Source organism: Sus scrofa, chromosome 8, assembly GCF_000003025.6.
Source record: "Sus scrofa isolate TJ Tabasco breed Duroc chromosome 8, Sscrofa11.1, whole genome shotgun sequence".
NCBI lineage: Eukaryota > Metazoa > Chordata > Mammalia > Artiodactyla > Suidae > Sus > Sus scrofa.
In genome coordinates, this window is record NC_010450.4 from 126,872,803 (window position 1) to 126,886,240 (window position 13,438).

General features: G+C 32.3%; 1 protein-coding gene across 1 annotated transcript in view; it reads right to left on the bottom strand.

Moving 5' to 3' along the window:
- Nucleotides 1-13,438, bottom strand: part of GRID2 (glutamate ionotropic receptor delta type subunit 2) — a 1,309,423-nt gene that overhangs the window by 1,051,608 nt on the left and 244,377 nt on the right. The window contains 1 exon segment of the mRNA XM_021100736.1: nt 7,799-7,954. Coding sequence (XP_020956395.1) covers nt 7,799-7,954 — 156 coding nt within the window.

Sequence of the window (13,438 nt, forward strand, 5' to 3'; positions counted from 1 at the left end):
TATTTTTTCTCAAGTAATAAAAATAGCGTCAATTTAAGACACGTAGTGAATCAAATGTAGATATCATGAGTGAACACTGTACATTATGAAGAATCAAGTATTAAAAAGGAGATGAATGGGGAGTTTAAAAAAGAGCACTATAATGGGAGAGCAAAAGGAGAAGCACATGCAGTCAGAATCTAACACTTGCTAATAAAAGTCAGGCTAACGAGGGCTGTGAAGGAGAGCACAGCCTGGTGCAGGGTAACTGGCTCAAGGCTAAATGCTGAGAGGCACCCGAGAAGTACTTGCTGATTATTTCCTTTTTCCCAGAATATGCAACTTCTTATTGCACATTGGCTTTTATCTATTATTTTTTTCTTCTTGCAGCCACACCTGTGGCATATATAGAAGTTCCTGGGATAGGGGGTCGAATAAGAGCTGCAGCTACAGCTTACGCCACAGCAAGAGGAATACCAGGCCCTTAACCCACTGGGCCACAATGGGAACTCCTTATATTTATTTATTTTTAAATTTTTAAAAATGTTTTTCACAGTGGTTCTGAAAAGCAAGTGCCTTCCTTCTAAAAGCAAGTGTTTCGATAAGTCTTTTGAAAATTACACAGTAATTCAACAAAATATCATATGAGCACTGAAATACAAAGTATCATGTGATGCCCATAAATCTAACAACACTCACCAAGGACATGGCAAAAGTAAGTTATCAAATGCTAAAATAAAAATTCAGGTTATTTTTTTGTTGTTGTTCCCAAATTAAGCAATTAGGCTAGATCATGTGTAAGTTGGATATTAATGATATTGCCAATAATTTTTAACTTCTGAATATAGATAAGCCATCTTTGGTTTGTGGAAATTAAGCTATTTTTATGACTACACAATGGACTCTCATTACACCTACAGAGTATAAGTAAGTGTAGTTTTAAATCTAATAAACCATTTATTCAGAGCCACTTTACAACATAGAGATGATTCTTTTACCAAGTCGTCATCACAAAAGACAGATTAAAAACTAAATTATGCTGCTGTAATCACGCATGCTATCCAGAGAGGTAGAGAGAGAATAAAATAAAGTGGTGTACTGTTATTATGAGGAAAATATTTACTAGGAAAAAAGAACACTTAAGCAGCAACAGAATACATCCTTACTTCGTTGAACACAGCTTTCCTAGAAAGCTGCTCAAGATTCTAAATAAAATAAGATCCAGAGTAGCACACATTGTTAAAATATATATTTTATGGGGTAACTTACCTAACAGTACACAACTGTAGATAGTGAGGTAAAAGGCCTAGAAGCAGAAAGGCTATAAAATTATGATATAAAGGTCTATAAACATCAGAATTTCCATCTATTCATAGCAATAGAGACTCGTTACTTTAAAAGTATGGTATTGAATGAGATGAGGGAAAAGCTTACCCATACAGGAGTACAACGATGAATCACAGAAAAAAATTAAGCTGTGCAATGTGTATCTTCATTGTCATTATATTAAAAATAATGGATTTCTTAAAAAAATAAATTCCCTTTTTTCTGAAAAGCAAATGTTTTAAAAATCTAGAACATTGTGTTTCTTTCCACTATTAACAAAATTAAAAACCCAAGTTATAGTTAGAAGGCAACAACATAATGTCTATGTTCTAAAAATCCACAGCCCACCTCAGATACATTTTTAAGCTTCCTGCAGTCAGACATTCTGTCCTCTCCTTTCTTGTCTCCCACTGTAAACGGCCCAATCTCAGAACAGTAGCAGGCTTTTAATAAGTATTTGGATAGATTGAATTGACTAAGTACTCTCAAAATTAGATTCCAAATACACACAATTTTCATCCTTCTTGACGGGCGATTCTTTAATGGAAGGGGTAGTATGAGATATTGAAAAGATTGCATGTCTGTGTTGTCCCTAACAAATACAGAATTCCTTACATTTTAATGCAATGATGATAAGTACTAATGATCACACAATAGGCAGATTCTGATTATAGACTTTATGGGCGAGTCTTTAGAAAGTGGAGGTAGGGAGGAAAAATGATCCAGAGCGTGGCACGGGATTGATGGGGATGGATCCCCCTAAACATCCATGACTTACAGAGGTGAGCGGATGGTCCAGACAACCACCAGTGTACATCTGGTGTCCCCTGCTGTGTGTGCATGGAGATGGCTGGTCAGCTACATCACTATTTCATCAACTCTTTCACACATACAGTTAGGCACGAGGCACACACAGTATTACCCCCAGAGACAACAGACATCCCTGGCCTTGATGTGGAAAGGCAAGAAGAAATGAAAAAAAAAAAAAAAGAACAAATGACGGAATGAGAAGAATTATAACTACATGATGTTCAGGTTTGGTTTCTTGGTTCCTGGAGCCACTAATTCCCAAGTTGTCAGGCAATTTAAAAAAAAAAAAAAAGCTGAAATTGGAGTTATCAAAATTGGTCTAGGAAATACAAGCTGATGAGGTATTATACACTGTAATGCTATGCTAGGAAAGTTGCAGCATCCAATCAAAGAATTTTGGAATTAGCAGATTTTTTTTATCACAGTAAAAATGTGCTATTAAAGCAGAGAGGAATATAAATCATGAGACTAAACCCTGGAATAAAGCATCAAATAGTACAGCCACATAAATCATTCTTTTACATTTGCATCCTCTTTGAACCAGACTCCTCAGATTTAGCCTATGGCACCAGAAATATTCATAATGAATTGTGATGTGTTTTGGAGAAGTGCTTTTTCCTAGTTAGATTTTCTTATATTATTTTTGGCTCTGCTACTCTTCTGTTACCCCTTTTATATACCTGATATGGATATTTGTATTTATATATATATATAAATATGTATATTATATATATTTATATAAGTATTTATATAACTATAAAGAAATGAGACATTTTATAAAATATAAATGAAAAGCAATCTCATTGTTTTACATTTAAAATAATTTTATTACGGAAGAGATATGAGATGAATCCAAATGAAATAGTCATTATTTTAAAGTGAGATGTCTATTTTTACAAGACAATATGGGAGCAAGCAATATTCATGCCCTAATGTATAAAGGAGTAAGTTAAAGGTGGACCGGGCTGCAACTTGGAAGATGAGCAGTCTTAATCACGAATGCTTTTTGTGTTAAAAATAGCTTTTATAACTAAATTGTTTATAATTTTTTTTCAAATTTATTTTTATTATAGTTGATTTGTAATGTTCTGCCAATTTCTGCTGTGCAGCAAAGTAACCCAGTATAATGTCTTTTAATAAAGCAAAAAAAGAGAGTAATTACGATAGTTACTCCTTTTTCTTTCAAATAGAATCATTTGTGACTCTACAGTATAATTCTGCCTTTATACTCTTTTCATTGTCATTTTTAGGTATTTTTTTCTAATAATAGCAATTAATTATTTCAAAATGTTTTAACTGAATCTTACTATTTTATATCAATGCATGGTGCTCTACATCATTCCTAATACATCTGACTTATGCAAGAATTATACATGCATTCATATTTTTCCATTCACCTTCCAGAGAGAACATTTTTTTACAAATGCATTCTCCTTACATTTTCCGACCTTGTTTTGTAAATCTCCACCTTTCATGGACCATAGTGGTACTGGTCTCAGCTAAGAGCTAACAATATAAACCAATGCTATGGCTTTCAGCAGAGACAGAAGTGTCTTTCACACCAGCCATTTGTATATGTGTGTTATATCCATAAATAGGTCCCACAAAGGAAACAATCTATAAAAGAGAAGTAAGGAGAGAAATATAGCAACAGCTGTTTTGATCCAGGTCAACTGAACCTACAAAAGGCCTATTCTGGATTCTGGTGACAGTAGTGATTTTTTTGGATTTCAGTTAATAAGTTGGATGAGGTAGCAGAACAAAACTCAGCTACCATATATCATTTTGATCAATTTTGGAGTCAGTCACAGAAAAAACTAGGAGGCGATTTCAGCAATGTGAAGCCTTCTCTAAACAGAAACTGAATAATTACAATTTCTATAATCTTTAAGAATCTAAATCTGGAAATTTGTTCTAAAGGCTTAAGGAACATCTCATCTGTAGAGATGAAACCAACCTTAAAAATATATCATTTATGTTCTTATTTCTTCATTATCTACAGATGAGGAAAATCAAGGATGAATGAACATAGTGGACTGAATATACAAGGCAACTAGTGTTGATGAACTAGGTTGGTATTTTTCTACCAATCCATACTATCTGGAATTCACAAACACAAACGGTACCTATCAAAGCATATATATCTGCTACTATTTTTCATTCCCCACAATACTTTCTGAAATCCTAGAATACATTATGTAATTTTTTCTCATAAATACATATATGGTTAGCAGATGTAGCAAGGAAAATATAGAATTGTGGTCTAGAGGACTTGGTTTAGTTCTTTCTTTTCTACACACTGGATGTGTATAGGAGAATTACTTAATCATTGTGGTCTTAGTTCATCCATAAACTAAAACATTCAATGAGATTTATATAATTTTGTACTACTATAATTCTGTGACTTTTCAATGCATTTTTTTTCTTTTGTATATCTCCTTAAGATAAAAGTGCCCTTCCCCCAGCAAAACAAAATAAAACAAAAACGAAAAAACTCCTGAGTTAAGGTATGAAAAATTCTTTAACCTTAGTAGAGTTAGCATCCCATGACCTTAGTTAGCATCCCATGACTCAACAAACAAAAGTTAGACATGGCTTATTAAAAAATAGTCTAAAGAAAGGAAAAAGAATTATCTGAAAATAGGTATGTAGTTTATTTCCAGATTACTTTTGTGGAAACAAGAATAGACTTTTTTCTACTGTTCATTTATCTAAAACTGCAGAGATAAATGTTACAGGATAGTGATAACGATGATCAAATAGGCATTGATCCCTAGAGAATAGAACATTGATCCTGTATTATAATTAAAATATCTTCTTCTAGAAACTCACCTTAAAAATAATTATTGATTTCTACGCAAAATTTACCACAACCAAAGCTACAAAGGAGCATTTTAATACTACCAATACTCTTTGTTACTGTGTATGGTTTAAATAGTCTATTTATAATTAAAGCCATCTCTTTTATTAAGTGTTGACAGTAGAAAATAAGGTAAACAAAATTTTAAATTTCAAAATAAATCATGTCTTAAATCTGACAGGTTGGAAGAAGTTTCAACAATAAAATAAACTTAGAATTTTGATTATTAGATTCCATTTATCTATTGATAGATCCCTGTTATAATTCATTATTATCATAAAAACATCTATATGCTCTGATGATACCATTCGTTCAAGGATCAGACTTTCAAAATCAAATAAAGAAATTTTAAAAAAGCAAAAACAAAAAGAGAGAGAACTCAAAATCATCAATCTTTAGATGTTCATCAGGAGTGCTAATATATAAACAATCATTAATAATGATATTATTGAATCTTGTGTCCATCTTCAGAATGTAATAAACAAATAAGCTGATTTAAGACCTTCTGTATTAGAAATTTTAGTGGTATTGCAGCAGAGATGTGATAATAGAAAATCTGGATATCTTTGATGGTACAATTGAAGTTTTCTCCTAAATTACATCCTCAAAACATTTAAGAAAATAACCCTGAATATTATCTTGTTCTCTTACAGTTAAATATTTCCCTTTATTTCCTCAAACCAATCAACTGCAATAAGAGCTCTAGAAAGAATGACTTTTGGCTTTTAAATTTAGCTGAGATCTTTCTTGATATTGAATGGGAAAACAGATTAGTTCCCAAACTTCCTAGAACTTACTTCAGGTTCATTATCCAGAGCAGACCATCAAAATAACTGGTCCAGATTCTATAAATATCAAAACCCATCAGGCAAACTGTCAAGCTCTTTATTCATTCTTGATAAATATCTAGTGGTCTCTATCTTGGAAATTTAAAAAGTAATTCCTCTCTCAATTTGCTTTCAATGCCATGAATTCTTTCAAATCACAATAGTTCTTTTGACAAAAATTTTTGTTTCTAGAATTTAGTTGGCAGCAGAATTGTCATACAAAGCAATATGTAAATAGATTAATGGTGGTATTTTAAAAATTGTCTTTGATTTTCAAATTGCAGTCTCTAAAAAAGGTATAAGGAACATATTTATTCAGTCTTTGTAATTCTCTTCTACCCATTTATTTTTTTTCATTTCCACATTTTTTTTTTCATCTCCACATTTTTTCAGTCAAAGTGGATTTTTTAAAGGCATGGATAGTTTAGCACATCTTCAAAGTTAATGTGCAATTACTTATATGTACTTAATCAGTAGATAATCACAAAAATAAATCTGTCCTATTTTTTTTCCTGCTCTCATTTCAGTCACTAAAACTATGAGAACAACATATTCTTCTTAGTGCATATATTTCTTTACATTATTGGGTATTTTCCTCAATTTCTACTTTGTTACTTCTTTATGAGCACTAATATTAATTTAGACAGATTTTAAATGTTTCCATAGAAAATTTATCAATATAGCCATGATGTAAAGTTGCAAATTCCCAGGATAATTCTGAATTAAGATGTAAATAACTAGATGCTTATTTAATCTGACTTTTAAACTTAATGCTTACTTATTAAAATTAAAATTCCATCATATTATTGTAAACAACCTATTTTATTGCAAAAGCAGCCTTTACTTAAAACATTTATGTTCATTTCATTAATACTTTTCACTCCATCAAACTAATGAGAAGAAAATTCATTAGACCACTAATCATTCTATCCATTCTCTTACTGACAAAAATAAGCATAAGGAAGCTTTGACAGTAGCCATTGCCACTGATCAAAAATGTATTCCAATAAAGGAATGTGTATATAATTTTTAATCCTACATATCTGAATGATATAGAGATTAAAAACACTTATGCTCCTTACCCCTCCAAGACATTTTTAAAAAGTTTCCTGACAAACTATACTACATTTAAATCTTGTCCATCTTTTTCCTGCCAAATCCTCTTTAAGTTTTGAATGAAAGAAATGCTCCATTTGACTAAAATGGTTTTGTATTAGTGTCTTTAGTATAAATATATTATCATAGTAAAATCCCAAACAGATTAAGAACACTTTTGTGAGCAATATTACTTTGCCAATCAAAAGGCTAAATACTTCATTAGGATTATAGCATCAAAACTAGAAAGTTATTAGTGTAAGATCTTTCAATCAAAATATTCATTCATAAAAATAATGATTACAATATAATAAAAATAATTTGTATTTATATGACTTTGTACCTATGAAAAATTTAATTCACTCATACAGGGAAAACAGAGAAATGCACTTTAACATTTGGTATATTGCCAGAGTAAAAAACGTATAGTTCACTTCAGTATATTAGGATCCCAGCACAAAATCTTTGATTTCTATGTAGGGTCTAAAAGTTTTCCTTCTAGCAATATATTTGTCATGAATACCTTGAAATATCACCTCCCATTATAAAAACACTCAAGGTGGCAGTTATCTCAAAGAAGACAAAAGTAAAATTTCAGAAAGAAACTATAATTTTAAAGAAACTTTCTTCACACTGAAGTCATAAAACATTGTAAAGTTTATATTGTTAGGTCTTTATGATAATTTTCATATTATATTTTAATTAAAACAGGAACTTCCACACTCAATCCTTTCAGAAGTGGAATATAGGATTAAAATCTATCAAACGACACTCTAAAAGAAAAGCAATTCAGCAAATATACAAAAATGATGTCCATGTTTAATAGCTTTTTTAAAAATGGAATTTCATTGCCATTTGAATTGAACCAAAAATAAAAATGTGGAGTGCTGATGGATCTTACCTTCTTGAACTGCTTGAAAAGGGTTGTTGCCATCAACAAACGTCACCGAAAATGTGATTTTCTCAGTCTGTAAGATCTCCTCATTCTGGTTGAGGTCGCCAACTGCTGTGCGAAACACCTCATCATCCTTTTTGGCAGATTCATCAAAAATTGCTCCTAGAAAGAAGTGAATGTGACCATTAAACAATAACATAAATATTCTGTCGGGCCCTCTGGAAATATGCCAAAGAGACTTATGTACTGAAAAATACATACTTTCACTTAAAGCATGCACTTTATTTATTACTAAAACACACTGTACTGCAAGCAGTGTGACAGCTAAGCAGGAATGTAGTTACCTCTTCCAAATGGAAATGATGAATAGTACATCAAAGTGTTTTTGCTGGGAGAGCACTGGGAACACATTGTAGTAAGTACAAAAAGCCTTCACAAGACAAAGCAGTTAATACATTGAATGTCTCATATCATAACATCTTTTGGAATTCATAACTTGAGGAATACACACATATATTTATAATTATATATTTATCTCCAAATATATTGGGTATTTGTTAGTGTGTTAAAAGTAAAATTCTGCATATATAAAAATGACTACTATATATATAAGTACAATACAGGTATTATACACACATATATGAAAAGATAAACACTATATATGCAAAGACAAATATACATATATATGTTTACTCATACACACAAGCACACACATATGTATAACAGAAGCATACACACTTTATATCAATCAATTTTGTCGATTTAATACTTCTGTAGCTGAAGCCCCAAGTCTTCTAGTGGAAGACAGATCACAATATGAAACATGCATTTTTAGAGTCAATACATGATAAAGCAAGGGTGAACCTATGTCCTTTTCTGGTTCCTTTTGACCTCTCCGCCATAAGTGGCTTCACCGTGGGAAAGCAATGATGAATTCTGGCTAGAAAAGGCAGAATGTCTAATAGGCTTACTGTGTCAACATGGCTTTCTCTTATGACTGTTCTTCTATGTTTGCATGGATTCACTGGCCACTTTGACCAGCCTCTTTGAACCTTTTCTTTTCACTTACTATCTATTTTGAACAGTTGTCATGGCTAGGAACATAAGAAAAGGGTGAATGATTTTTTAAAAAATTGATATATAAATTATTTTTACTTACACTATTATATAGCTATTAGCCAGAATATTAGTATGTTAATATGTAATCATTGTATATAATAGACATTAATTTTTGAACTGTCCTTTCGCTTCTGATAGAAAGATACTTTACAAACTAAGTTTTTATGAAAATACTTAGGCAATAAATTTTAGATTTATCTTGCTAATTTTAGTCTACATTCATGAAGATATTTTAATTTGCGATTTATATTTATGAGACTCTAGATTAATCATCGCATTGAAATTTAATAGTATCAGACTGGGATATACAAATTCCTTCAGTAGTTTGTTAGGAAGTATGATATAAATGTGCTAAAATTGGAGCTGAAATAACCAATCCATTTTAAACCAGATAATCTAAATGTCTATTCACAAAGAAGTGATGCATGTTTATCTAGAGATGCTTCAGCTTGTCATGGATTCTGAATGGGTCTTTTAAAAGAAGAGTTTCTAATCAACCTTATTTTATAGGAGGTGATATTATTGACTTCTACTGAGTATTGGTAATACATTTTTAATGGAAGCATTTTATTCTTACCTGACAGAACACTTAAAATTGCTTAAAACATTAAACCCAGCTTAATAAATGGCAGAAACCTGCCAAAATGATAGCAGATTAGTCAATTCCAAGCTGAATTAAGACATACTGAAAGGAAATGCACAAAAGAAGCAGTTCATCTTTCTGCAAATAGCAAGGAAGTACACAAAAGAAACAGTTCATCTTACTGCACACAGCATAACCAAAGACAAGGAAATCCTAGCCAACATTTCAAATCCAGTTATTTATTTACTTTTTTCTTCAGCTACGAAATTTCATCTCAAATTTGGATTTTTATCAGAAAAGAAATGCAGCATTTTGTATCAAGTACAAATATTCTGAAAACAATCTGGTAAGTTCCACATAGAGAATCTCAGGAAAGAAAGCCCTTTCTTACACTGTGTGCTTCCAATACTAGAGCCATGCCGTTTCCTTATCCATTGTATTAATTACTACAGACCTGTATGACCAATCTAATCTAACACCAAATATCCTAGATTTAGTTTTATAAACTTAAGTTTCTCAAATGCACATTTTTAACCATATAGCTAACATGTTGACATGGAACCTATTTCTTTCTTCTCTAGCTATTTTTATTAGCATATTTTAACCATCAATTATAATTTTATACCCTGGAGGTGAAAAGCAGATCAAATTTACTGTCAAGATGAAATCATTCTTCTACGACTTATACACAGGGTCACACACACACACACACACAGACACACCCCTCCCACAGTGTTTGAACAGATTATACTCTATTTACATTTTACTTTGGCCAAACTGGAGAGAAGAATAACCAAGTAACAGGCAGAATAGGAAACCTCTTAAATATTCCTGCTATACCAATTTGTAACTAGCCATTTCCATTATTAGGAACTGATGATCTGCTCCTTCCAAGGATGGGGGGAAAAAGGCTCTACTTATTCTTACATAAAGTGAGTGACAAGTTCAGGTAAGTCTACATACAATATTTTTTTGCTTTTTACAGCTGCACTTGCGGCATATGGAAATTCCAGGGCTAGGAATTGAATCAGAGCAGCAGCTGCTAGCCTTTACCAAACCACAGCAACACCAGATCCAAGCCACATCTGCAAACTATTGTGCAGCTAGTAGCAACTTGATTCTTAATCCACTGTGCAAGGCTAGGGATTGAACCCACATTCTCAAGACACTATGCAAGTTCTTAAACCACTAAGCTACAATGGGAACTCCTACATACAAGTTTTTCAATGTAAAATATATCATGCTTGTCTTCTTATATCTAAAGGAAAGATTATAGTTTATAAGTAGTACTAAAATTTTGTCGAGGTCTTAATTTTTTAATTTTTGTAAAGAGTCGTATATACAAGTTAATAGAATAATTTTATACAAATTCACATTTGCAAATATGCCTGTTAAATAAAAGTTATATTAACTAACCAACCTGAGCATTCATAAATCTCAAAAACATTTTACATTTTTTACCTTCATGTCTTTATTCATGACTTTATCTCCAACATGGATGTATGCCTTTTTCCCTTAGTAAAATATAATATCTTGGGAAATAGAACTATTGTCAAAATGTCTCTAGTGGAGCCTGAATATATTAGATACTCAAGAACCAGTAATAGTTTAAACTTTCCTTATTTAGTCATAATCTCATAAAATAGATATCTAAATTCAAATTCAAATATAGGCATAAAAATGTAAGTTACAACTAATTCTATATTATAAGAAAAGTAGAATTACAAGTATACCTATAAATGAATTTATTATCACAGGTATTATCATGACTCCAAAAGATCCAAATTATTTAGCCAGGTATTAATCATATACTTTTATTTTTAGTTTGAACATTTAAGTTATTTTTTTTATCTTATACCTATAAGAGGCAAGTAGAGGAAACACTGTTTGACTGGGAAGGTAGTGGAGGAAAGAAAATGTCATCTGTCAGAATTTCCTCTAAAATATTGAGAAAGGTTTTGATACAGGTCTTGAAATGTCATGAGAAGAGTCCCTTACCTGTACAGAGGTTATTAACCTATTTTATTTTTTTCCACACCACAATGCATTAGTTTATGCCCACAGCTGTGCTTGCTTAATGGAAACTAAGGCAGATGGCCACACAAGCAGCACCAGGCTGAGCAGAAAGGTCCAAAATGGCATGGCATCAGTCCACTGCCCTGAACCAGTTCCAGCCTGACTACGAGGGCAGAACCTGTGCAGATGAGATTCAGTGTGTCTGAAAGTGGTCTTTGCTTCATTACCATGCTAGGATCTCTGCCCAAGGGGAGGGCTTGCACTTTGGTGGGCACACAAAGCCTTGTGCAAAAGAGCCTAAAGGACTACACATGCCTGGCATCTCTGGAACCCTTTGCCTCTTTCCCTGAATTCTGAGGCATACGCACTCTTAAACCTTAAAAGTTTCCCACTCCTCCTCCCCCAGTTTCTAGGTAACTTTACATGAATTCCAAATGAAATGTGAATTCAAATGTCATTGGAGAACTGAGCCAAAAAAAAAGGACTTGGGTTAGAATGAAGAATCCCTTCATGAATTTGGTTTCACTCACACTGTGATTGAATGTCACATGCCAACATAAATGCCCAGGAAGAAGGTGTCTTAGGGTTCTCCATTACCCATCCTTTTTCTTTTTCATTTTTTTAAAAAAATTATTGAAATATATATAATTGATTTACAATGTGATCACTTCTGCTGTACAAAATTTTACTGAAGTGTAATTGATTTACAATGTGATAGTTTCTGCTGTACAACAAAGTGATTCAGTTATACGTATACACATGTCCATTCTCTTTCAGACTCTTTCCCATACAGATTATCACAGAACATTGAGTAGAGTTCTCTGTGCTATACCGAAGGTCCCTGCTGGCCAATCATTCCAGATACCTCAGTGTGCATATGCCAATGCCAACTCCCCCATCCATCTTTCTCTCCCCCCACCTGTCCTCTTTGGTAACTGTGAAGTTTCTCAAAGTTTGTGACTCTGTTCCACTCTGCTTTGTTGAACTGGTCTTGTTTAATTGGCCTGAGCAGTATCAGGCAAGGAAACAACTTAGTTGGGGTCCACCTGATCCAAGGGGTTGATAATAAGGAATTTTTCCACACACAGAGTTGATAAAACTAGTGGAAGATCTGTTTATATCATTTCATATTACTAACATGCTAAATATTTTTTAAACTAAATAATTTTAAAAATTGAAAACAAGAAAATCTAAACACATCTACATTATCTTTGCATTATCAATTTCTGCTTAAAACCTTAATATCTAAGACAGACAAAACAATTGCCAAAAAAACTATGGTCGGATTTCAGAGTTGCAAATAAAATCAAAGTAACTGATCTTTTTTTAGTCTCAAAGTTCAAACTCTTCACTTAATGTATAAGTTCTTTATGATGCATAGTCTTCAAAATAATAAACTTTGAAAGGTGCTATATGCAGTAAATCTTTAATTTTCTGTGAAACAGTAGAGTTGATTCTTTTAGCCCCTCTGTGTATTTTCTTTTCTCTTTTATTCTCTTTCCTTCCATGAATTCATGCATCCATCCAATCAACCTCTTCTCAACATAGAGATAATCAATGCCAAGCCATTTTGTTTCTTCACAAATGATATGCTGACAGGACAGTTGAAATCCATTACATGTTGAATCAGACCAAAGCGGAATTAAGATGACTTCATAAGATGATAACAGAAACAGAAACTATGGCTCTCATAGACTCAAAGCTGAAGGAAATTTTAAGGATGGTATAAAATCTTTCCATTTTTCATAAATTGTAGTGAAGAAAATTTAAGTAATTTAACTAAAATTACATAGCCAGAAGTTAGAAGGGATAGAGAAGGAATTTAGTTCTTTTTGGTTTCAAGTCTGGAACTATTTCTTTCATATTATGCTTTTTTTAAAGCCTTTTGGAAGCATTTACTCCATGTATGTGAATGTACATATTATATA